General features: G+C 50.3%; 1 protein-coding gene across 3 annotated transcripts in view; it reads right to left on the bottom strand.

Annotated features, from left to right (window-relative positions):
* The window catches only part of LOC133754346 (katanin-interacting protein-like), an 85,456-nt gene that overhangs the window by 55,289 nt on the left and 6,076 nt on the right, over positions 1–24,091 (bottom strand). Inside the window, exons 2-3 of one of the 3 annotated variants that reach the window (XM_062184809.1) lie at positions 15,466–15,678; positions 7,602–7,657 (exon numbers count right to left, since the gene is read on the bottom strand). The exons of 1 other annotated variant lie outside the window; for it this stretch is intronic. Coding sequence is in view for 1 of the 2 variants with exons in the window: in XM_062184808.1 (XP_062040792.1) it covers positions 7,602–7,657 (56 nt within the window). In the remaining variant the exon portion in view is untranslated. The remainder of the gene's footprint in view (positions 1–7,601; positions 7,658–15,465; positions 15,679–24,091) is intronic. One more of the 3 variants, XM_062184808.1, reaches the window with a different exon arrangement.

Raw genomic sequence — 24,091 nt, 5'->3', positions numbered from 1 at the left:
TCCCAGGGTGTGCAGTAGCAGGAAGCTGGAACTGGAGGAGCCAGGTCTGTCACCAGGCCCTCTGATATGGTACATGTGCATCTCAAGTGGTCTTAACACTGTGGCACATGCCTTCCCCTTAGCATTGTTTGAAGCACTTCACATGTTGAACCATCTTCTGCCACTTTCCCGGGCAGCTGGGTTGGATGTGTGGCAGCTGGGGTTAGAACCAGTGCTCTGATATGAGATGCTGGTATCATAACCCACTGCACCACAAGACTGGCCACAACACATGGGAACTCCTGGAACCCTTTCCACAACCCTGTGATGCAGGTTCTATGCTCTCTCTCCCTTATAGCGGGGTGAAGTTGAGTCACACGAGTGTAACTCACTTGCCTGAGTGACACAGCCAGCCCAGGAATCCGGGCTGTTTGGTTCCAAGGTCCACAGGCTCCAATACTCTGCTCCACGGCTTTTAACCTTCCGTTGGACTGATCCGCCCCGCATAAATCAGAAGCTGTCAGTGTCACCAGTGGCCCCGCTCTCGGAGCTCTCAAAGCCAGAGATCAAGACCCGCAAAAGCAGGAAGACCAAGGATGACGCGTTCGCGACTGGGAAAGCATTTGGCAACTGGATCTAAAGTGGAGTTGGCTCTTTGCTGCCCAGAAGGATGAACTAATTCTGGGAAAAGCACAGACTTTGGAATGTCAACTGTCATAGCAGGCTCTTGTAATATAGTCTCATCAGCATGCATTTTCTTTAAAAAAAAAAAAAATGTGTTAAACAAAGCACTTGAGATCTGCAAATTCGGAAAGGGCAGCTCCTGACTCCTCAGAAGGCTTTAGTTGCGAGAACCCTGAGGACGCAACTGAGGAAAAGGAAGAAAGAGGAGGGAGAAGTCAGAAGTCTGGTTTGCTCGCTGGATAGTGAAGTCGGAAACGTACACCAAGAGTCGCCATGCTTGGGGCCTCCTGCCATCAGCCAAGACAGGTGCTGGGAGCACCTGAGATGACTTCCAGGACCCTGAGGGCACCGCTCTCCTCCCACCTTCTTGGAGACGAGGAGACTAGGGAACTGTAGGGGTGGCCACTGAATGGTTCCCAGGAGGGGACGGCTAAAATGGTTGGTCGGACTTGAATCTGGCCAGCTCTTTGTAGGGTAGCCTGGATCAAAACTCTGCCCCTCTTACGCATCATTAGGAGACGAACTGGAAACATCTGTTTAAATCCAGCCCATAACCTTTGATCCAATAATTCCACTTTTAAGAACTTAACCTTTGGCTATTCCTGCAAATGCACAAAGATATCTGCTTTAGAATATTCTTTAAAGTATTCTCGTAGTAGCAAAAGACCATTAACAGCTTAGATAGTCATTAAGCGGGAACCAGTAATACATTTATGCAATTGTTTAGTACAAAGTCTGATCCAAATAGACATGACAGGCATTTGGTTAGCCTTTATTTCTCTCACTTAGTGTGAATATTCATATTTTGCTGTACATATCTTGGTATATTTGATGTTTATTTTTTATCTCCTTGAAAGGCAATGAGAAAGAAACACAGAGAGAAAAAGAGTGTGTGCTCTTCTATCTGCTGATTCACTCCCCAGTCTGCTCTTCCATCTGCTGACTCACAGGCCGAAGCCAGGAGTCCAGAACTCCATCCGGGTCTCCCACAGAGCTGACAGGGACCCAGTTACTTGAGCCATCGCCTACTGCCTCCCAGGGTGTGCATTAGCAGGAAGCTGGATTGAAAGCCGAGTAGCCAGGACTTGAAACAGACACCCCAATGTGGAATGTGGGCACACCAAGCAAGAGCTCAGCCCACTGCACCACAAGGCCAGCCCCTGTATTAGTGTATTTGATCATAAGGTGCTTCTCCTGGTCCTTCTGGGATAAGGCTACTTTCTGAAAATTAAATCTGCTTGGTTCCAAATAAAGGAGCATGATCCTGTACATGCACAAGGGAGTGCTATGCAGCCATGGAAAGATCTGCCCGCATGGCCCACCAGGGAGTGCTCTCCAAGGCGTGTCCAGGAACAAGACAACGTGTGCCACATGCCACATAGTGGTGAGCGGGGGAGGCTGTGAATGGGTGGGCACAGGAGACAGACTACATGCTCTGTACAGTTGCAGAGCTGTGCAGTATGTCTGGAAGGACACAGAAACTGACCACAAAGAAGAATTGAGGGCTGAGGCACTGCACGCCCCCAGATCCTTCTGACCAGACTCTGGCCTCGGAGCTGGGCTTCCAGAGAAGAATCGGCCCCGCTCAGAGAAGAGCGTCAAGACGGCAACAAGGTACAGAGACTCAGAGCAGCGCCCAGGTTTGTTCATGGGGGTGCTTGGCGGGGACAGACACGGCTGTCCACATAACCTGATCCCCAGAGAGCACCTTGGTCCTGGTCCCCCACCTCTGTGGTGGTCCTGAGACCCCCAACTCCTTTGCTTGGGAAAAATGAAATTAGTCACTAGTCTTCTACCAAGTCTGCTAAAAGCAGGGAGTCTGCGCATCTGTGTGTGTGTGTGTGTACACACCTGTGCGTGCAGGCAAGGGGAAGCCTTAACCTCTCCTAAGTGGATGAGGTTAATAATTTTGTAGAAGAGTGGGCTGTCCACAGCATTTTGAGGAATTTCCAATAAACTGTACAAGATGACAGGCGATCACCCCTCGGAGTGGTTAAGGATGGCGGCCCTGGAGCTGGCCTGCTTGGCCCACTTGCCTGGGGACACATAGCCAGGAAGTGGAGGGGCTATGTTCAGCCTGAAGTGCGCCTGGAGCGGGCGGGTAGGGAGGCACCCCTCTTGGGATATGCAGTGGTGCCTGGGAAGTGCCTGCTGTTCTCTGCTAAGTGTTAGATGCTCTACGTTAGGTAATTCAGAGTCGCAGGGGCTTCTGTGGCCTGTGCAGCCTGCTGTCCCCTGTCCGTGAGCACCACTGCGGCCTGCGCACCAGCATGGATCCTGGCGGGATGAATTAGATAATGAATAAGATTTCTTCCTCCTCTGTGATTTCATTTTTTTTCTTTCCCGCTCTCTCTCCTCTCTCTCTTTTCCTAAAAACACTGTATGATAAATTTACTTCCTAATGATTTTTGAGCAAACTACAATGACCACAATTTCAAAATCATTAATAATTCATGAGCAAGGACCATAAACACTATACAATATCCACAGGCAGGAACCATGAATACTTGCTAAGAGATGAGGCGGAGAATATTTTAAGCAGCTGAGCTGGAAGTACCTGTGGACTCCACGCCAACCATCAGAACTCCATTTTTCAGCAAGGACCATAACTCCCCCATTGCTTCAATTCAGTCCACCTCTTCCAGGAAGTCTTCCCTCCCTCCTCTGGCACTACCTGGGATTTTCCCTGATCTTTTTTGATTTGTGCCTACTGGCATCTGAGAGGGACGAGGCAGGGAGGCACACCTGGGGCCGGGCAGGGCGTGTATGGTCAACAGCTGACCAAGAGCGAGGGCTATTTAATACATGGAAAAGCACTGGTTGCATGTGCACTTTGGAACCACTTGGAAGGGATGAAAAAACCCTGCTGCCCGAGTTACAGCCCCACAGATTTGGACTTAGCTGCCTTGCAAAGGGGCCTGGCCACTGGGACAGGCAATGCCACTGTGGAATTCCAACGTGAGCTTGTGACCTCAGCACAGGCCTCTTCACTGTATACCTGTTTCCTATGAAGCAGGCATGTGCCACAGGGCAGGGAGGGCAACCCGCCCCATCTACAGGGGGCAGCCAGGGGCAGGTGTTTGGTGCAATTAAGATGCCACTTAGGATGCCCACATCCCACATCAGAGTGCCTGATTCAAGTCCTGGCTCTACTTCCCACCCATTTTCCTGTTAATGTGTCCCTTGGGAGATAGCAGATGACGGCTCAAGTAGACTCTGCCACCCAAGTGGAAGACCCAGATTGAGTTCCAGGCTCCTGACCATGGCTGGCCCAGCCCTGGCTTTTGTGGGCAATTCGGGGAGTGAACCAGTAGATAGAAGCTCTCTACGTCTCTCTGCCTTTCAAATAAAGTAAATTTTAAAACAAAGTTTAAAGAGGGTAGCCTTACGAATGACAGTCATCCATGTGGCCATATGGGAATAAGGACTCAGTGTGGCAACCCCCAATTTTCCAAACAAGCCAGAAGTATGCAGCTTTATACAAATCTCCCAACATTTAAATACAAACATCTAATTTTTAAAAATTATAGGATTATATAGGATACAGGTTAGAAACAAATCCTCGGGCTGAATTTGATCTGGCAAAGTCTTTCTCTCTTTCTCTTTTCTTGCTTCTCTTCTCCTTTTTTTTTTAAGATTTTATTTATTTATTTGAGAGGTAGAGTTACAGATAGTGAGAGGAAGAGACAGAGAGAAAGGTCTTTCTCCCGCTGGTTCACTCCCCAGATGGCCGCAATGGCTGGAGCTGCGCAATTCCGAAGCCAGGAGCTAGGAGCTTCTTTCCAGTCTCCCATGTGGGTGCAGGGGCCCAAGCACTTGGGCCATCTTCTGCTGCTTTCCCAGGCCATAGCAGACAGCTGGACTGGAAGAGGAGCAGATGGGACTAGAACTGGTGCCCCTATGGTATGCCGGTGCCGCAGGTGGAGGATTAACCTACTGCACCACAGCGCCGGACTGCATGTCTCTTCTCTTTTTTTAAAGATTTATTTGAAACGTAGAGTGACAGAGAAAGGAAAATATCTTCTGGCTATTGGTTCAGTCCCCAAATGGCCACAACAGCCAGAGCTGGGCTAGGCCAGAGCCAAGAGCCTAGAACTCCATTCAGGTCTCCCATGTGGGTGGCAGGGGCCCAAACCCTTGGCTCATCCTCTGCTGCTTTCCCAGGCACATTAGCAGGGAGCTGGAGCAGAAGCAGAGCAGCTGGGACTCGAACTGGCACTCCAATATGGGATGCCGTTGTCCCAAGCAGTGGCTTCACCCACTGCACTACGGTGCTGGGCCTCGGCAAGGTCTTTAGAGCAGACTCCCACCCTCCCTGCACTGTGGGTCAGGCCTCAGCCCTGCAGAGAAGCACCCAATCCTGCCCCAGGCTAGAACCAGCACACTCACCTGCCAGAGAATGGGCCGGCCCAGCCCACAGAACCTCATCTCCCAGGAAACACAAGGCGTGGTGTGTCCCCAGCTGGCTATTCCAACCCTCTCTGGGAGAGACAGTCTGCCTCCTCCCTTGCTTTTTACGTGACACAGCTTGATCTACACCTGGCATCCTGCAGAAGGCGTGTCGTGCCAAAAAGCCCAGATGCCAAGACGAGAGGGGAGGTGCGGGTGGCAAAGGCCTGCTACCATCTCTCGGCTGAGAGGGCTGGCGGCTCGCTATTGGCTTTTCTCTTTTGTTTCTCTAACCCAACAAAAGCCAACAAAAGAGACAGAGCAAGTGCATCCTCTTTTCCAGAGGGCTTGAAACCGCTTTAAGTACCTTCCAAGGTTAGACCTGGGTAGAGTTACAAGCAGCCTCCCTGTTTTCCCTTACTTTGAGCACTTTTCAGAAGACTGATGTGAAATGCTCTCTGGTGACCAGCACAAGGATAGCAGCAATTAGGGGAGTCCTGTTACAAGGAGGGCGGGGGGGAGGGGGAGGGATATCCCGGGTTGGGGGAGAAGAAAAAGCATCTCAGTGAGTTCCCTCCTGCCCTGCTTCTTGGTGTCCCAGCGAATTTCTGGATGCAGATGAACAGGCTGCTGCTGTTCAAGGGCCCAAGGCCCAGGCAGGCCTGCGCGATTCGATCTGGCTTGGGGGCTGGTCTGTGCCTCTGGCCTGTGTTCACTCCTATGCTAGCTTCTCGGCCTGAGAGTCCCCGGGAAGGGCTCTGCAGGAAGTCAGATACCTGCTTCTGCCTCCAGGAAGGCAGACCTTCCCACAAGGGACTGGGAGAGTCTACTCTGGCCCAGCCTCTGGATTGTCCACTTGGGCCACTATTTGGATCTTTCCAGCAGCATTAAAGTTCCAAAATGATCTCCCTGCCCTCAACCTGCATTGGCTGTTCTGGCTACAGTCAAGAAAGGAGACAACAGGAGGGCGAGAGTCACTGCCAAGGGCACCAGGCACTTCGCAGTCCAACCCGAGGTCCCTCCCCAGAGCTGCCTGGGAGGCAATGGCGAGGAAAGCGGAACCAAGAGATAGAAAGAGAAGGAACAAGTCTTGCTGCCACCTTTGCCTTGTCAATCACTGGGAAGAGGTCACTGCACAATGAAAACGGTATGTGGATGTGGATGAATTTCAGGTCTGGTGGGTGGACATTTATGATGGGCCACTAAGGCTCAAATTCACACCCCCAATAGCCTGGGACTTTTTGAAAGGGCCCTTTGGGGACGGCGCTGTGGCACAGCAGCTGAAGCCACCACCTGCAGTGCTGGCATCCCATATGTGCGCTGGTTCGAGTCCCAGCTGCTCCACTTCCAACCCAGTTCTCTGCTTATGGCCTGAGAAAGCAATGGAAGATGGCCCAAGTCCTTGGGCCCCTGCACCCACATGGGAGACCCGGAGGAAACTCCTGGTTCCTGGCTTCGGATAAGCACAGCTTCAGCTGTTGGAGCCATCTGGGGAGTGAACCGAGATGGAAGACCTCTCCCCCCCCCCCCCCAACCCTCTCTCTCTTTCTCTCTGCCTCTCTGTAACTCTGCCTTTCAAATAAATAAATCTTTACAAAAAAAAAAAAAAAAGGCACTTTAACAACCTGTGGGTCCTGACTCTTAACGCTCAGCTCAGTGGCATCTGACTTTGACCACGCTGTTTCCTTGGCCTGGAAAACTCCCCTTTGAGGGGCAGCCTACACACCCCTGTTTCTGTCAGCCTTGCTTGACATTGCTGGCAGAGCGCAGTGCCCGGATTTGTGCATCCTTCCATGATGGCACTTCTCACGCTGATTCTAACCATCCTGCTACACCTCTCCTCCAACTCCAGCCCTTAGTTCCAGTCCCCAGGGGGCCTGGCCCCGGAGCAGGCATACTCAGCGGGCGAGGTTTCAAGAATGGCCACTACATTCTGTCCTCTTTCCCATCAGGAGAGGAGGCCTGCTTCCCCAGCCCTTGCATCAGGGCTGACCTTGCAATGTGAAGCTTATCTAAGCAGCCAGAGGTGACACTGTGCCAGCCACGGGCCTGGGCCTCAGAAGTGGCTGCCGCCCTCAGTACACCTCTGAAACACGGCCATGTGGTCACCCCTGGCCAGCTTGCTGCAGGATGAGAGAACACGTGCAGGGGCACGGAGGCACCCCAACTGACAGTCGGTCAAGTGCATGTGCGTGGGTGAGCTGCAGCTGAGCTCTGCAGAGCCAGACTTCCAGGAGGACCGGCCACGGAAACCCAAAGTGCTGACGCACAGAACTGGAAGCCATGTTCCGTGGCTGTTGTTTTAAGTCACTACAAATTGGGAGTGGTTTCTCACAGAGGCGAAGCTTACTGAGACACTCAGTGAGAGATTGTTAGGACAAGCGACACTAGGTTGGTAAGCTATCTACTACCATCAGGTCTGGGATTCCAACTCGTGACTCAAGGGACAAAAAGAGTGGGAGACACAGGAATATCTGCTCACCACCCTGCTCCCCTGGGTGCTTTCAAACGGGGTGCCGCCCACCAGCCCTCACCAGGGACTCATTTACCTCCTTTTTCTCCTGGGAGCAGGACCGGCCTCTCTCAGCCTTTCGCAGGCTCTGACCTGTAGCGGTTCAAAAGCAGAACCAGAGATGAAGACTGTGCAGCCACCGTTAGTTTATGATCATGAAAGCTTTTTATTTGCAAACTGAATAGACGAGACCAATCATAATCAAATGATTTTAAGAAAATGCAGCCTATTATTATAATGGGGAAATGGCACACTCTGGAAATGGGCCATCAGCAGGGAAAGTGGTAATTCGCACACTCATGTGATTCGACTATAATGAACCAACCTGCAGCCCTTTAATCTGGAACATCATCTGCACTCGGAAAGGGCCCACGGACTGTAGTTTTCCCAGCTGAATTACGTTTCTATTAAATTGTTTGGAATTACACAAAACGCCTTCCGCAAAAATGCCTTCCACCATGTGCATACACATAACCTTTGATGAGTGCGTACGGAGGCGCTGCCCCGCCTCCGTGCTGGTGCGGGCGCGAATGAGCGGTCGTCACTGGCAGTCTGCGTAATGGGCAATTTCTGAGACAATTGGTGCCTTTCTCGGAAAACTCAGAAGACTAACATTTGAAGGTAGCGAGCATAAATTCAATGGCCAGATATCATCATGTTTAAATAGGCTGTTCCCAATGCAGTTTTCCCAACTGTTACGGAGGGGTCCACTATACACAGGATTCCTGGGTGGAAAATTGATGGCCAGCCTTGGTTTTAAAATACGACACAAGAGTCACTTGCTTGTCATCAGTGCATCTCCCAAACTGCCACACCATGTGTCCCGCCGGGTCAGCGCACTCAGAAGGCAGAGACAGCTTAATGAGAGTCAACAGGTAGGGACCAAGACCCAAGGCAGACGTTCATCTCTGGATGTGGTCACTTACAGGGGGCTACATATGAGCGAGGGGCAAGGCGAAGGCATGGCTTATGACCAAGCTCAAGGGATGAGCGTTCTCCAAGAGAACCAAGGATGGGCCTCTAGAAATGGCCAAACTCTGGAGCCGAATTAGAAAAGGATTCAAAAGGGGCCAACATTGTGGCACAGCAAGTAAAGCTGCCGCCTGCAGTGCTGGCATCTCATATGGGTGTTGGTTTGAGTCCTTGCTGCTCCACTTCCCCTCCAGCTCCCTGTTAATGCGCCTAGGAAAGCAGCAGAAGATGGTCCAAGTCCTCAGGTCCCTGTACCCATATGGGAGGCACGCATGAAGTTTCTGGCTCTTGGTTTTGGCCTGGACCAGCCTTGGCCATTGAGGCCATTTGGGGAGTGAACCAGTGAATGCAAGATCTCTCTCTGTAACTCTGACTTTCAAATAAATAAATAAATAAACAAACCTTAAAAAAAAAGATTCAGAAAAGATGCAGCTGGAGAATTTAGAAAGCATGAGGTAAACAGTATGATGGTGTGGTAGACACCTGTTGGGTTATCTGCTCAGCTCCTAGTGACAATGTAAACAGACCTCTTCTCTCGCCCTCGACTCCCTAGACACAGGATGGGGTCTCCTGGGCAGCTATCCCTGTGTGTGAGCCCACACTCCAAACCTGACCCAAATGCAGCTGATCAGAATCCCAGCCCAGGAATTTGGACTTGGTTCTGAGAGAGAGAGAGAGAGAGAGGCAGGGCAGGCTCATGGGGAATTTTGATGCTGTGAGCAGCCACTGGCCTCCCGCCTCAGGGCAGATTAGCAGAGAAGGCCAGGATGCTGGCACAGAACGGAGTCATCTGAAACGGATGGCATGCCTGCCTTTGTGTCTCACAGCACCCACTGGAAACTATTTTCTCTCTGTATGCATTTTCTTTTCTCTTAAGACAAAGAGCCTAGGATCTGGGGAGGAAAAGAGCCCAGGAGGACGTGCCATGGTGGTGGGGGAGTTTGTATATGGGGACGGTGTACATGGGGGCGCTCTGAACATTCTGTTCCATTTTGCTGAAAGTTCTAAAACACAGTCCATCAATTAAGTACACACACACATACACACACACAAAACAGAAATAAATAAATTTTTTTTAAAAAGAGTCCAGGATTTAGGGCCCAGAAGATCTGGTAGTTGTATTTGATCATGACCTACCAATGCCTGCTGCTCATGGGCAGGAGCTAGTATGGCCAGCTCCCAGAACCCCCTGGCTACACCTGCTCTGGCTGTCAGCCCCAGGATTCCGAGGGGGTCCTCAGGCTAGCCATATATAGGCCATACGATGCAGAGCCAGGAGCCAGAGATAGGCCTGAGCTGGCAGAGACAAAGTGGGCTGGAGGCCAGGGTGGCTAGTGGCCCAGAGAGTTCCAGCAGTGCTGAGGGGCAAGCAAGACACCGGCAGGGCCCAGAGCAAGGGCAGAGAGTGGGAAGGACACAGCCAGTCCAAGCAAGAACGTGGCCACGCCTGCAGTCTGGCCGATGCCCTTGCTTTCCTGATCACACCAGCTCCAAGGAATACAGTCCTGGACGAAGCTGACTCCCTGTGGGACCTTGGATAAGTCACAGGATCTTGTAGGGCCATAGATTCCTCCTATTTTCTTTTTCAAATGAGTTGGGCTGAATCATCTCTAGGTTTGCTTTTCATCTCTAAAATTCTATTACACCAATAAAGAACAGTAAAAAAAAAAATTAAGGTGGTCCATAAAAACAAAATATTACTACAAAGAACACAGAGCTTAACTACTGAAATTTGAACGCAAATCTCTCCACTGGAGTTCATTAGAAGCTTCTTTACTCATGAAATTGGAAAATAATTCGCTTACTTTCCAATGAAGATAATTCGCTCTAATTATGAGCATTTGTTACCTAACCACCCTGGAAGACAGGTTGGCCCAGTCCCCACACCCCTGAGCCTCTCTGCTCCAGGTAGCTAGACGCTGCATCCAGGTTACACTACGCCTGTCTGTTGCACTTAGCTTCTTTGAGTATCTTCCTACCTTCTATCTCATTTATTCTCACAACAATTCAGGCAGGGAAGTGGAAGAAGGTGACATTAATATCAATATATGCCGCTTGCAAAATTAAGGGGTGTTCCTCTGCATTTTGCAAGGTGACCTGCCTGCTTGGGCTGGGAAGCAATAAATAAGATCGAATGTAAATGAAACGTGCGTACTATACTTTCTAGAATAGATGTATGCCTGCAGGAAAAGAGAACGAACAAAATAAAGTGACTGCATGGAATCTTTGTAAATATAATCCTATTCTCCCACGTACGGTTTTAGAAGGGTTTTATCTGCACTCAGAATTTCCTTTCAATGGTCCCAAGACTGTGATGCGTCAGTTTTACTTTGCTGTAGATACAGGTAATAAGCACTGCTTCCATTTAGAGGGGAGTCACATCGTCCTCGGAGGACTTTCAGAAGTCATCAGGCGAGGGAAAAATCAGTGTCAAAATTACCTTTGAAAAAGAGCCTTCACCTCCCGAAAAGTACAGCCTTCGGGATACAGCTTTTTATAGCCCTTGCTGTGATGAATGTGCATGTGTAATTTTGGTGCATATGGAAATGTATAGTACATGATAGAAATACATATGCAAGCTATAATTTTATGGTATTCTTAATTAAACTATTCATACTGTAACTACTCCATCTTCCCTCTTCGGGTGGGAGGAGAGTGATGAGGGTGCAGGCAAGGGCCCAGCACCAAGTTCACAGAAGTTGAATGCCTGGCGGATGCAGCTTCAACATACTGGGCACCTACTCTGCGGCCAGCACCTATGCAGAGGCATCATCTCCTGCGTCTTTACCACCACTCCTTTAGACCAGCACTCAGCACACTTATTCTGTAAAGGACTGGATAGAAAATATTCTTGACTGTGAAGGCTATAAGGATATAAGGTCTCTGATGCAACTCCTCAGCTCTGCCACCAGAGCCCAAAAGCAGCCACAGGCAACATGTAAACAAACGGGTGTGGCTGTGTTCTAATACAACTTCACTTATAAGAGCAAGCAGCAAATCAGATGTGGCCCAAGGGCTGTGGCTGGCCGACTCTTGTTTTAGATGCACAGCTCTGTTCTCATGGGTACAAAGCAAAGAGGGAGAGAATCAAGCTGAGGGCCAGTGATTGAACTGCTTGTAGAAGGTCACAGAAATGCAGATTCAGGGCTCAGCATGCGGCTAACTGCCGTCATTACCATCATTATGTTAGCCTCATCACCACGGCCATCATCACCACCACCGCCATCACCGTCACCATGGGAGTTCACTTTTAGTCTGGATCTACAGTGGGCCAGGCACCCGGGCTCCAGGCTGAGCAATACATCAACTCATTGACTCCCCACAGCTACCCTGTGAAACAGGCATTCTTATTCTACTTGTCAGAGGCACACAGTGAGTCCAAAGAGCTCAGGACACTTGCCCGGTGTCACACAGCTGGCAAGCGGAGGAGCTTCCCTTTCCATCTGGGCAATTCGGCCTGAGCCTGCACTGCGAACCACCACAGACTAGACTTCTCTCAGCCTGGTCCTGAGACCAGTGCAAGAAGGAAACAGTCGCAACAGTTCACGGGGAGAGGGAGCCCGTGGGAAGGAACTCTGCTGTGCTGCACCTTTTGACTGTGCTTTGATTCCCCAAGCAGTTAATAAGGGGGGTTGAGGAAAATGACTCCCCAGCGGAGTTGGGGTTCCCTTCCAGCCAGATGGTGCCCTGAGGAGCCCTAGAAGACAGCAAGGTGCCCGCCGGCGCCAAGGCTCAATAGGCTAATCCTCCGCCTTGCGGCACACCGGGTTCTAGTCCCGATCGGGGCGCTGGATTCTGTCCCAGTTGCCCCTCTTCCTGTCCAGCTCTCTGCTGTGGCCAGGGAGTGCAGTGGAGGATGGCTCAAGTGCTTGGGCCCTGCACCTGCATGGGAGACCAGGAGAAGCACCTGGCTCCTGCCATCGGATCAGCGCGGTGCGCCGGCTGCAGCGCGCCAGCCGCGGCGGCCATTGGAGGGTGAACCAACAGCAAAGGAAGACCTTTCTCTCTGTCTCTCTCTCTCTCACTGTCCACTCTGCCTGTCAAAAATAAAATAAAATAAAAATAAAGAAGACAGCAAGGTGCCTGCAAAGCCAAATGCAGAGAGGTGGGCTTGACATTACACACTGGCTCCCACCATGGAAACAAAGGCTGGACTTGGGAGAACAAAGGTGGCTCAGAGGAAATCCTATAGGCAAAGAAAGCCTAGGCTGGAACCTTCCGGTCACAAAGAACATGCTTCTCTCCAGTGGGGTGACAATGCTGCCACTGGGTTACCAAAATGCGAGGAAACTTAGTCCTTTTGTTGGCCACATTGGAGGGCTCCTGCTGCACTCACCTGATATATCTTTGAAATTTAATTTACATGACACACATCCCATGGAGGGACTGCTTTCTCTCACCTAGATGGATTGGTAAAAATCCAGAGATTTGCCAGTATATTCTTGGCAAGGTCTGGTGGAGCACAAAATGGCCCAGCCCTGTGGAGGGTATCTTGGCAACACTGTCAAAAGCACAAATGCATTTTCCCTTTGAGCCAGCTAAATTGCTACCAGGAATGTGCTGTGAAGAAACACCTCCACAAACAGGAAGACGCACATGCACAAGGTGTTCACGGCAGCATAATTTGCAATAGCAAAGACAGAAAAAACCAGAAATCCATCCCCGTAGGGAACTGCTGAATAAATATGGTGAATCCACACAATGGCACGGGAGCTCGTGAAGCTGGAAGAAAAACCAAGCAAGCTCCTTATAGTCTACCACATATAAATCCTTAAGAGATGGCCATATTTTAAATGAAGAAAAGAGGGGGCCAGAAAGTATATGGGGCATGCACCTCTTTTCCAAGAAACCGGGTGAGGAAGACTATATACTCGTATTGATTTTATTTGTATAAACAATTACCCGGGAAGTGACTTCTCCATGTAGACTTTAATATTATTTAAATTTTTGAATGACTTATTTGGATCTATTTCCTATTCCATAAACTCAAACTTAAAATATTACACAGCCAAAAGCTGATGCTATGGTTTGGATAAGGTTTGAGCATCCTTCCCTTCCCCAAGTTCATGGTTCCCAGGGTGGCAGCATTGGATGATGGTGTAGATCTTTGGGAGCTGGAGCCTAGTAGAAAATCCTTAGGGCAACTGGGAGTGTGCTATAAAAAGGGGTTCAGGTGTTTCTCATGGAATTCTGGCTGGTGTTCCCAGCCCCACGTGGGCTCCTAATTCCTCTCTTGCCACATGATTCACCTACACACACCTGCCTCTAAAATTTGCCAAAGGGCACAATAGAGGGTGGGTGTCCTCACCAGAGCCTGCACCATGCTGCTTAGACCACCAAAACTGTGACCTAACTAAACCTCTTTTCTCTATAAAGTTAGCATGCCCCAGGTGTTCTGTTACAGTGATGAAAAACTCTAATACAGCTGAACTCAATTTAAAAAAAAAGATAATAAGAGGTGCTGTAGACCCCAGAGCGGGTGGGCAGCCTGGCACAGGGAAATGGAGTGGCTTCCCTGAACCCCAGGACACTGCAGCTTGCCAGAAAGAGAAAACCTTATTTTTGGAGGACAAATTGCCTTCTTTTAAGAGATCAATCTATAATGTGTGAGAGATAAGAACAAAATGATGGCAAAATACAGTTTCTGGAAATTGAAACAACCGTTTCTTCGCTAAGCCAATCGGCTACTGGTGAGGGTCATGTTCTTACGAAATGGCTGGAAAAGATGAAAAAGGAAAAAAGGAACAAAGACAAAGGGCAAAAAAAAAAGTCAAGATCTGTCCAAATGGGCTTTCTGGAAATCGTGATTTCACCTGGGTCAGGTTTCATGATTGCTTCGTGTGCACCTGCCACTGCAGGGTCCTTTCCTGGGTCACAGCTCCTGGGCTTTCCTACCTGTTTGTGGCAACAACAAAGCCACAAGGCTCGGAGAGGCAAAGCAACTTGCTCAAGGTCACAGAGCAAGGAACGGGAAGAACACGGGCTTACCCTGTGCTCAGGACACTCACTACACCCTGCTTCCTGTCTGCACACCAAGTTCATGAACAAAAGCAGCCCTGGACCCACTGCCCTTACTACCCGCACCCTAGCACATCCTCAGCTCCAGCCCAACTTCCTGCAAGCTCCCTGAAACTAAGATTCTGGCACTTACTGAGACTCACGTCTGTAGCCGCCAGACAGAAGTGGCAGGGTGGGAACAGGACTGCCTGGAGAGGAGGCAGCTGCCCACCCTATCCAGGGAATAACTGGTTAGTTTCAGCTGCCAGCTTCCCCTGACAAAACAGACTTGGTCTTGGTGAACTCAATTTTTCTAAATAAATTGTAAATCCAGTCTTCTGAGAAAGCTTCTAATGTTATTTACTTAGATAATTATTTATTTAAATGGCAGAGTGACAGAGAGAGAGAGAGAGAAGGAGAGATAGAAAGGAAGAGAGGGATCTTCCATGTGCTGGTTCACTACCCAAATGTCCACAACAGCCAGGCTGGATCAGACTGAAGCCAGAAGCCTGGAACTCCACCTAGATCTCATGTGTGAATGGCAGGGGCTCAAGCACTTGGCCATCTTCTCCTGCTTCCCTGGACATTAGTAGGGAGCTAGACAGGAAGTGAAGCAATCAGGACTTGAACTGTGGACCATATGGGATGTCAGCGTCACCAGGTGGCGGCTTAACCCACTGTGTCCCAACGTTAGTAGAGGCTTCTCATGTTTAATGTGGACAAGTAATTAAAAAAAATTTAAAGCTCAACAAATAGGCTTCTCATTTTCAATCTAGTAGGCAATTAAGACAAAAGATTAGAAAATATCCCACTTTTCAAAACCATGACAGCCGGCCCTCGATATCTGCAGGTTCTGCATCCACTGATTTAATGAACCTTGGGCTGAAAATACTGATGGGGCTGATGCTTGGCATAGCAGTTAAGATGCTCACCTCCCACACTGGATTGACAGGTTTCAGTCTTGGCTCCAGCTACTGATCCAGCTTCCTGCTAATGTACACCCTGGAAGGCAGCAGATGATGGCCCGAATACTTGGGTTCTCTACCACCCACATGGCAGAGGCTGGAGTTCCTGGCTCCTGGCTTCAGCCTGGCATTTGGGGAGTGAACCAGTGGATGAACAATCTATATCTGTCTCTCTGTCTCCTAAATTAAATGAAAATAAATGTTAAAATATGCAGATGAAAACTACATCTGTACTGAACATGCAGCCTTTCTTTCTAGTCTTGGTATTAACCACTATTCACATAGCATCTACACGTAGGAGGTAATGGAAGTCATCTGCAGGTGATTTAAAGCATAGGAGAAGATGTGTATAGGTGGTCTGCTAGCACAGCACCAGGGTATATAAGGCACTTAGCCATCCTTGAATTGTGGCATAGGGAAGGGGGAAGCCTTAGCACCAGTCCCCCATGGATAACAGGAAATGACTAATTTTTTTTATGTTTATTTTATTTTCATCTAGGCACAATGAGGAAGTCAGATGGACAAAAACAATCTTAGATCTTCCATCCGCTGGTTCACTCGCCAAATGTCCACAACATCCAGGGCTGGGACAGGCCAAGCCAGGATCCAGGAACTCCACCTGGGTCTCCCATGTAGAAGGCAGGGGCCCCAGTACTTGGACCACCACCTGCTGCCTCCCAGGATGCATTAACAGGAAGCTGGATAGGAAGCAGACTAGCTGGGACTTGAATCGGACACTCCAATATGGGACGCAGGTGTTGGAGGCAGCGGCTTATCCCTCTTCCCCACAACTCCGGGAATAACTGTATTTATTAAACCTGGATGCCCTGGGCCTCTTCTGAGGGCACCTCCTTAACCTCCTTAAGGCCATCCCATGAAAAGAACAGAAGTCTGCTGGACAGAGGGCAGGGCTGTTGGAACACTGGCTCTGCCGCACACCTTTCCCTTCACTGCCGACGTGCGCCTCCCGGCTGGTTCCGAGCCCAAAGTTCCATTCCTTCTGCTGAAAGCCTGAAACAATATCCCTGTCACTCTTCCTTTGCATTTTCGCTGTAACCAGAATTCCCAGGGCCCGGTTTACTGCCAAATTACCTGAGATAAACAAGTCATGCTAAGATCCTTTTTCCCTTTCCAAACCCAAACAGCAGCTGGCAGCTAGAAACGGTTATTTATAACCTGTGCACCGCGCCTCGCACTTGCTTCGTTGAGGAATGCTTAGCCGGGCATTCTTGGGCCGGCTTCGTAATTGGATGAGAGCCTGGGGAAGACGTCGTGTGGCTGGGGACTCATTCCCTGCCTGGGAGTCCTCTAAGACCCAACACTGGAGTCTGCTGTCTGGGTTAAGACAGCGCATGCCAAACACTTAGAACAGGGCTCTACGTAGTGCAGGTGCTCAGCTGCTCATCCCCTCCTCCAGAAACGACCATTAGAGGCTCTCCGTGAGTTCTAGGCAACTTGGGCTCCCAAATATATCCTGAGGGTGTCCATTCTCCCACTCTCCAAGCCCCCAGCATCCCTCCTTGGAATTTTTCACTGGGCATCTAGTAGGTCTCCAGCAGCCATAGCACAGTAAGACCATACCACTTGCTGGCTTGACTCTCCAACGCTTCCCTCTGTGAACACCCACACAGCTTGCCCTGGCTGCCCAGGCTCAGCATGGCCTGGCCCGGGGCACAATCCAGACTTCTCCTCTCCTTCCTCGAGGGCACGCTCCTGCAGCCCCACCTGCCCATCTTCGGCCCCTTCCACCCAAGATTCCACCCCGCCTCCCGGCCCTGGCCTTCTCCTTTCCCTTGTTCTAGAGCCCTCACTTCCCTCGGTCTCAGCAATCAGATCCAAGCTAGAGGGACTCGGTTCCTTGCAGCGAACTCGTCCTTCCGACTTTCATCTTCTGCACAGCACTTGTCTGATCTCTTTCCTATTAATGTGTCTGTGGTCTGTCTCCCCCACTAAATATCAGCGCTGCAAAATCGGAGGCAGCTGCCTGAATTTATCATCACTGAATGGCCCACACCCGGAAGAGTGCTTGGACAGGTGCAGGCACGAATGGGTGAACGGTGGGGTTTCTGAACAGACGATGCAGAAAGGGCCGGGGGGCGGGCCTAGGAGCTGCAACAGAGACTGCATGCTCTCTCACAGTGTGCCCTCCTGCCCCTTTCCCCCTGCTCCCTCTGGGATGTGGAAACAAAATATGACAGAGGAAGTCTAATACCCCCTTGGAGATAATTGGAAAGTATTGATTTCTTTCTGTTTGAAACGGTAAAGATAAGTAAATGTCACACTTCTGTAATCGAGTCAGTGGCTTATGGGACAACTGCTTCCCAGGCGGAAATGTATTTCCGTCTGCTTCTGTATCCATCACACAAGCACCTAAACCCATGCCTGCGCCGCGCTCCAAACCAGCCCCGTCCACCCACCCCAGCTCCCCACAGGATACAAGTGAGGACTGTGGGTTTGTGAAAATGGGTGTGGATGAGGGGCTTCATGAAAAACTCACGTTCTCCGTTAGGTCCATTTCCTCACAAGCTTTCTGTAGCCCCCATGTGTACACAGATACAAATTAAAGTGCCTTTTTGCCCCCCCCCCACCACCACAGTGATCTGTCAAACTGCCTTGAGTAATATGGGATATAGTCATGAGATCTCCCAGAATCCTAATGGAAAAGATGTGTTCCTGCCCTGCTGATGTTCACTGTGTGCCTACTGAGCGCCAGTACCCCTCCAAGGGCTTCAGACAGATGATGTCCTGTGATCCTTACAGCCGCCCATAGGAGGCTCCTTTGACAACCTCCACTTGCAGTGGAAGGGCCTAGACATTGAGAGAGGGCGTGACTGACCCCTGAGGCCACAGAGCTGGGCAGAGGAGTCAGAATGCAAACCATCCACAAGCTCCACCCTTTCCTCTCCAGCACCAGGAGGGCTAGGGCTGGGCAGCAAGCCCGCGGAGAGAGGGAGAGAAGGATCAACTCATCTGCTGTCCTGGTTTTTCAGTTTCCTTCCTCAGGCCTAAAAATGAAACTTCCATGTGCAGAGCCTTGCACAGCACAGGCCCCTGGTGGGGGGGTTGGGGGGGGGGGAGAACAGCGTGGAAGGCACTAGACTGAAACTGATCAGGGCCTTGTGTCCACAGCCCAGGCTGCCCATGGGCAGCTACTCAACTCCCCTGGGCCTGAGCCTCTGCATCTGCCACATGACAGTGTTCAGACTTGCTCCAAAGTCCCTTACTGACTGAATCCAGCCCACACACATCTGTCTGGTCTCCATGTCAAAAAAAAATTAATTTTTTCAGCCAACATTTAAAACTTGGACTATCTCACATTTTAAAATCTGGAGATCTGGATTTTCTTGAAAAATCAAAAGATCTGGCAGTGCAAGGCCTGCCTTCCTGCCTGGCACCCGTCACAGGGAACCGAGAGTGGCAGCCCACCAGCTGGCATGGTGCTCTCTGATTCCCATCCCTAGCTCTTCTGGTTGTCTCCCTGCCACCAAAGTCAAGTCCAGGGTGCCATTCACCAGCAAGTCTGAGAGGTGCCCCCAAAGAGAAGATGAAAGTGAAGATCCATGTGTCCACATCTTCAGCACAAATGAGTCCCACCATCACTGTCACCATCACCATCATCACCACCATCACTGTCACCATCACCACCACCACCACCATCACCATCATCACTATCATTGTCACCATCACCATTATCACTACTATTACCACCATCACCATCGCTATCACTATTATCACTACCATCACCATCACCGTTATCACCACCATCACCACAGCTAACACTAACTGTGCCAGGCCCAAACCTAAGGGCTTTGTATCTATTGACACATTTCATGCTCTAATTACACATGAAAAAAATGGAAGAGGCCACATGCTTCAAGAAATGAGCAGACAACAGATTTCTTTATGAGACTGAATAATATTCCTAGATATGCGAAGTATATTAGGTGTTAGAAGAAAACCAACAGAAGCAGCATAATGACATTAACCCTGCCATGGCTGTCATTCATATACAACCTGGCCCTGCAGGCCTCTACGTTGTGATTGTGATCCCTGCAGGGGTCTTCAGGGTTCTGAGAGACCTTGGGGGCCCCAGAATGGGAGCCTGACCATAACTATCAAGTCCTTTACAGGGTGAAGACCAAAATCCAGCAGGCAGGAACACAATTTGGGTGTCCCATGGGGGTGGCAGGGACCCAAGTGCTTGAGCCACCGCCTGCTGTCTCCCAGAGTATGCGACAGCAGGAAGCTGGGATCAAACCAAGGTACGCTAATATGGGACATGGGTGTGTTCCTACATCTAGGTAGCCTGGGCCTGTTAGAAGAGGGAACACACAGAGAATGCATGGCAAGTGCAGAGAGTTTAGCAAAGCGCTGTAGTCTCTGCAGGTGGGCAATTTCCTGCCAGATTGCATTCACCCACAGCTTTCCCATCTCTGAAGATGATTAAGTCTGGGAATCCATCAGCTAAGGGTGGTCAAGGTCACAGCGGGTTCCAAAGTGAGGCAGGAGCTGGGAGTGAAAGTTAACTTCACGGGGATTGGAAACAGGGGGAGGGTAAGAATTCTCCCTGGAAAGTAGGGGGAGAGGCTGTGGGTTCAGTAAAGGCAGCTGAACCAGACTGTGGTACTAGGACAGGTTCCAAGTGTTCAAAGGACAGTATCTAGGGGACCCCGGTTGTCCACTGGAAACAAAGGGAGCAGCAAAGGTCTCCAGAAGCGTGGGCCTTTTTTTAAATTTATTTTTATTTATTTATTTATTTTTTGACAGGCAGAGTGGACAGTGAGAGAGAGAGAGACAGAGAGAAAGTCTTCCTTTTCCATTGGTTCACCCCCCAATGGCCACTGCGGCCAGCGCACCGCGCTGATCCGAAGCCAGGAGCCAGGTGCTTCTCCTGGTCTCCCATGCGGGTGCAGGACCCAAGGACTTGGGCCATCCTCCACTGCACTCCCGGGCCACAACAGAGAGCTGGACTGGAAGAGGGGCAACCGGGACAGAATCCAGCGCCCCGACTGGGACTAGAACCCGGGGTGCCGGCGCCGCAGGTGGAGGATTAACCTATTGAGCCACAGGGCTGGCCAGCATGGGCCTTTTTTCTGTGTGCTGTCATGAGCCTGGCCAGCCAGGTGCTAGGGGACCAGCTGGTACAGCCCTTTCCTGGCTACCATGTCGACCCAGTAAACACGTGCCAGGCTGTGTGCCAGATGTCGGGCATACAAAAGAACAAGAGCGGGCCCTGACCCTCAAAGAGGGAACAGGGCATGGAGTCCAATTCTAGGGGATCCTGCCGTCAGGGAGGGGACGCAGGTCACTGTAATCTGTAGCCAGGGGGTGGGGCGGTGGCAGGGGGAGTGACTTCAAGGAAGGACCCAGCTTGCAGATAACACAGCCTGGGCAAGGTGTGGAGGTGGGAAAGGATGTAGTGTGCTCAAGAAGTGGCTTCAGGGGCCTATGGGGAAGCCAGTATGCTTATGCAGGAAGTGAGCACCTGCTGACTGGCACCACGAGCCACAAGGAGTCAAACCATCAGCCTGTTTCCAAGGTCAAAGGAGTGAGCCCTGTTCAGCCCTGGGGGATCAGGTCTGGGTGACAGTGCTGGCACGGCAGGGCCAGTTGCTTAGGAGGAGGAGCTTGGAGCTATTTAGAGAGCACTTTATCAAAGAATGAGGAAGTATGGCTACTGACATATTCAGGGCCAGCATTCTGCTTTCTTGTTTGCTTTTCTGAAAGGCAGAGGGACAGAGAGCTCCCACCTACCGGTTCACTCCCCAGATGCCAGGAACACAATCCAGGTCTCCCACGTGGGTGGCAGGGACCCAATTACTTGAGCCATCACCTGCTGCCTCCCAGGGTCTGCGTTAGCTGGAAGCTGGAATTGGTAGCTGAAGCCAGGAATCAAACTCAGGTACTCTGATATGGGACATGGGCATCCTAACTGCTACACTAAATGCCCACTCGCCAAAGCACCTTGTTTATCAGGAGACACAAGAGTTCAGATTTTTATAAGCACTATTTCTGACTCTGGGAAGATACACCTTTGGGCCCAGGGCAGTCTGGTATAAAACTTCTGGGCTTGAAGCAGGTGTCTAAAGAGGAGGCTGAAGAGGAACTGCTTCCCCACAGCAGTCTCCAGGGAAAGGTGCTATGTCCACAGGGCAAGTGTTCAGACTGCAAGGGTCAGGCTGTTCAAAACCCCATGGGGCATCAGCAGCCGCACTTTCTCACTCTTTGATAAAGTGCTCTCTAAACAGCTCCAAGCTCCTCCTCCTAACCAACACCACTGCTCCTTGTAAGGCCTCTCCTACTTGGAAACAGAGGAGTGGTCCCAGGGCCAGACCCTGCAGGAGCCAAGGCAAGTCAAGGAGTTCATTCAGCAGCCCGCGGGGCAAGCCATGCCCATGGGCACAGCCTCCAGGGAGTGAGAAACTGGCCTTTGATGACATACTCCAGAGTGCACACTTGTCTGGGTGGAGCCCTGGCTCTGCATCCACTAGCTAACCGTGTGGTGTGAAATGGGCACAATCACGGTACCATACTGAGCTGTTTCAAGAATGCAACTCACATTCTCTATGGCAGCAGTCAGCAGGTTTATCTTGCAAAGGGCCAGCCAGCGAACATTCTGGCCCCGTGGGCCAGACGGTCTCTATCACCACAGTCACCTCGGCCAACATGCCGTGAAAACAACCATACACACGGGATGCCAGTGGGTACAGCTTTATTTACAAATAAAGGGACTTGACAAACGTTATCTCCTAGGGACTGCCACGCTGGGCTGTAGTTATCTATGCCTGGCTTTTCCCACCCGATTCTGAAGTTCTTACAGGCAGTAGTGACAGTCTGTCTTTCAGACCAGAAAAACCAGGCCTTGCACAGTGTGGCACACAACGAGGCCCAGTGGGACTTCCAAGGTTCTCAAAGTTGCCACTACAGCAGGCTTGTAACTTCAAATGCCGGCAGGCCCAGGCAGGGCAGAGTCGCGACTAGGGAGCTGGCCAGTGAGGCGTGCCGTGGGCTGGGAGAGAGTGCCTGCCTTCTAAAGGGGGCGGTCTCCGCTCAGCTCTGGTGGTGAGTGGCTACCGGGCAGAATTCTGACTCTCTGTTAATAGACTTTACTGATATTTTCTTTTTAAAGATTTATTTATTTATTTGAAAGAATTACAGAGAGAGGTAGAGCCAGAGAGAGAGGTCTTCCATCTACTAGCCCACTCCCCAAATGAGCACAATGGCCAGAGCTGAGCTGATCTGAAGCCAGGAGCCAGGAGCTTCTCCAGGTCTCCCACGTGAGTGCAGGGGCCCAAGGACTTGGGCCATCTTCTACTGCTTTCCCAGGCCATAGCAGAGAGCAGGATGGGAAGTGGAGCAGCTGGGACTCAAACAAGCACCCTTATGGGATGCCAGCGCTGCAGGCTAGGGCTTTAACCCACTGTGCCACAGCGCTGGCCCCAGATTTTACCGATATTTTCAACAAAACCTCATAATCAGATTCTTATGAGAAATATGCCACTGTTTCAATGTTGACAACTAATTTAAAAAACTAATTCAAAATTTAAAAAATCATCACGGGCCAAGGAAACACTTCCATGGATGACTATTTTGCAATCTGAGATAAAGGGTTCATTTTCAAGTTGGCTACATCTCTATTTTTAAGGCTAAAGTTTTTTTTTTTTAATATTTCTTTATTCATTTGAAAGTCAGAGTTGCAGAGAGAAGGAGAAACAGAGAAAAATCTTCCATCTGCTGGTTCACTCCCCAAATGGCCACAACAGCCAGAGCTGGACCAGTCAGAAGCCAGGAGCTTCTTTCAGGTCACCCACACGGGTGCAGGGGCCCAAGCACTCGTGCCATCTTCTACTGCTTTCCCAGGTGCATTAGCAGGGAGCTGGACTGGAAGTGGAGCGGCCAGGACTTGAACCACTGCCCACATGGGATGCCAGCGCCGCAGGCGGTGGCTTTACCCATTATGCCACAGCGCCTGGCCCCCAAGGCTAAAGTTTTTAAAGACTTGTATCTTTAAACAAATTCACTCTACAGAAAAGTTCCAAGAACAGTACAGTGAGCTGCTATCTCCCCTTCCCCTGGACTCCGGCTGACTCATTTTGGCATCTCTGGATTCCAGTGCACAGAAGGCACTGAAATGCTATTCACTCACGGAACAAACGCCATCAGGGAAAAACAAGCAAAACGAAGTGTGCCAGGTTCCGGCGAGCAGCGAGCTAAAGTGGTGGGGCAAAACGCATGCTGAAAAACTTCGAGAGGAAAAGACAGGCATCAAATGGACAGACAGGAGCAATGAAGACAACGGGACAGACACACAGACCACGCAGAACGCACATTTATTTGGCCTACTGAATGTTTGCTTGGGTTTATTCTGTCTGGTTTTTGCCTGGTTTATTCTGAGTAGCAAGAGAAACACACAAATCACCAGGAGTCCAGGTAAATATCACACAAGACAGAACAGGCCAGACACACAGACTTGCATCCAAACCTTACCAATCACCCAGCGCCTTTTTTATAGTTTGGGATTATTTGGACAAGCCGGGTGAAATTTCATGTTGGTATTATTAATTCTCTGAGAAAGTTTGCTAAGCAAATGAAC

This window comes from Lepus europaeus, assembly GCF_033115175.1.
Source record: "Lepus europaeus isolate LE1 chromosome 21 unlocalized genomic scaffold, mLepTim1.pri SUPER_21_unloc_6, whole genome shotgun sequence".
In the NCBI taxonomy this organism is placed as follows: domain Eukaryota; kingdom Metazoa; phylum Chordata; class Mammalia; order Lagomorpha; family Leporidae; genus Lepus; species Lepus europaeus.
The sequence above is the reverse complement of the archived record's forward strand: the minus strand, read 5'-3'. Positions and strand labels throughout refer to the sequence as shown.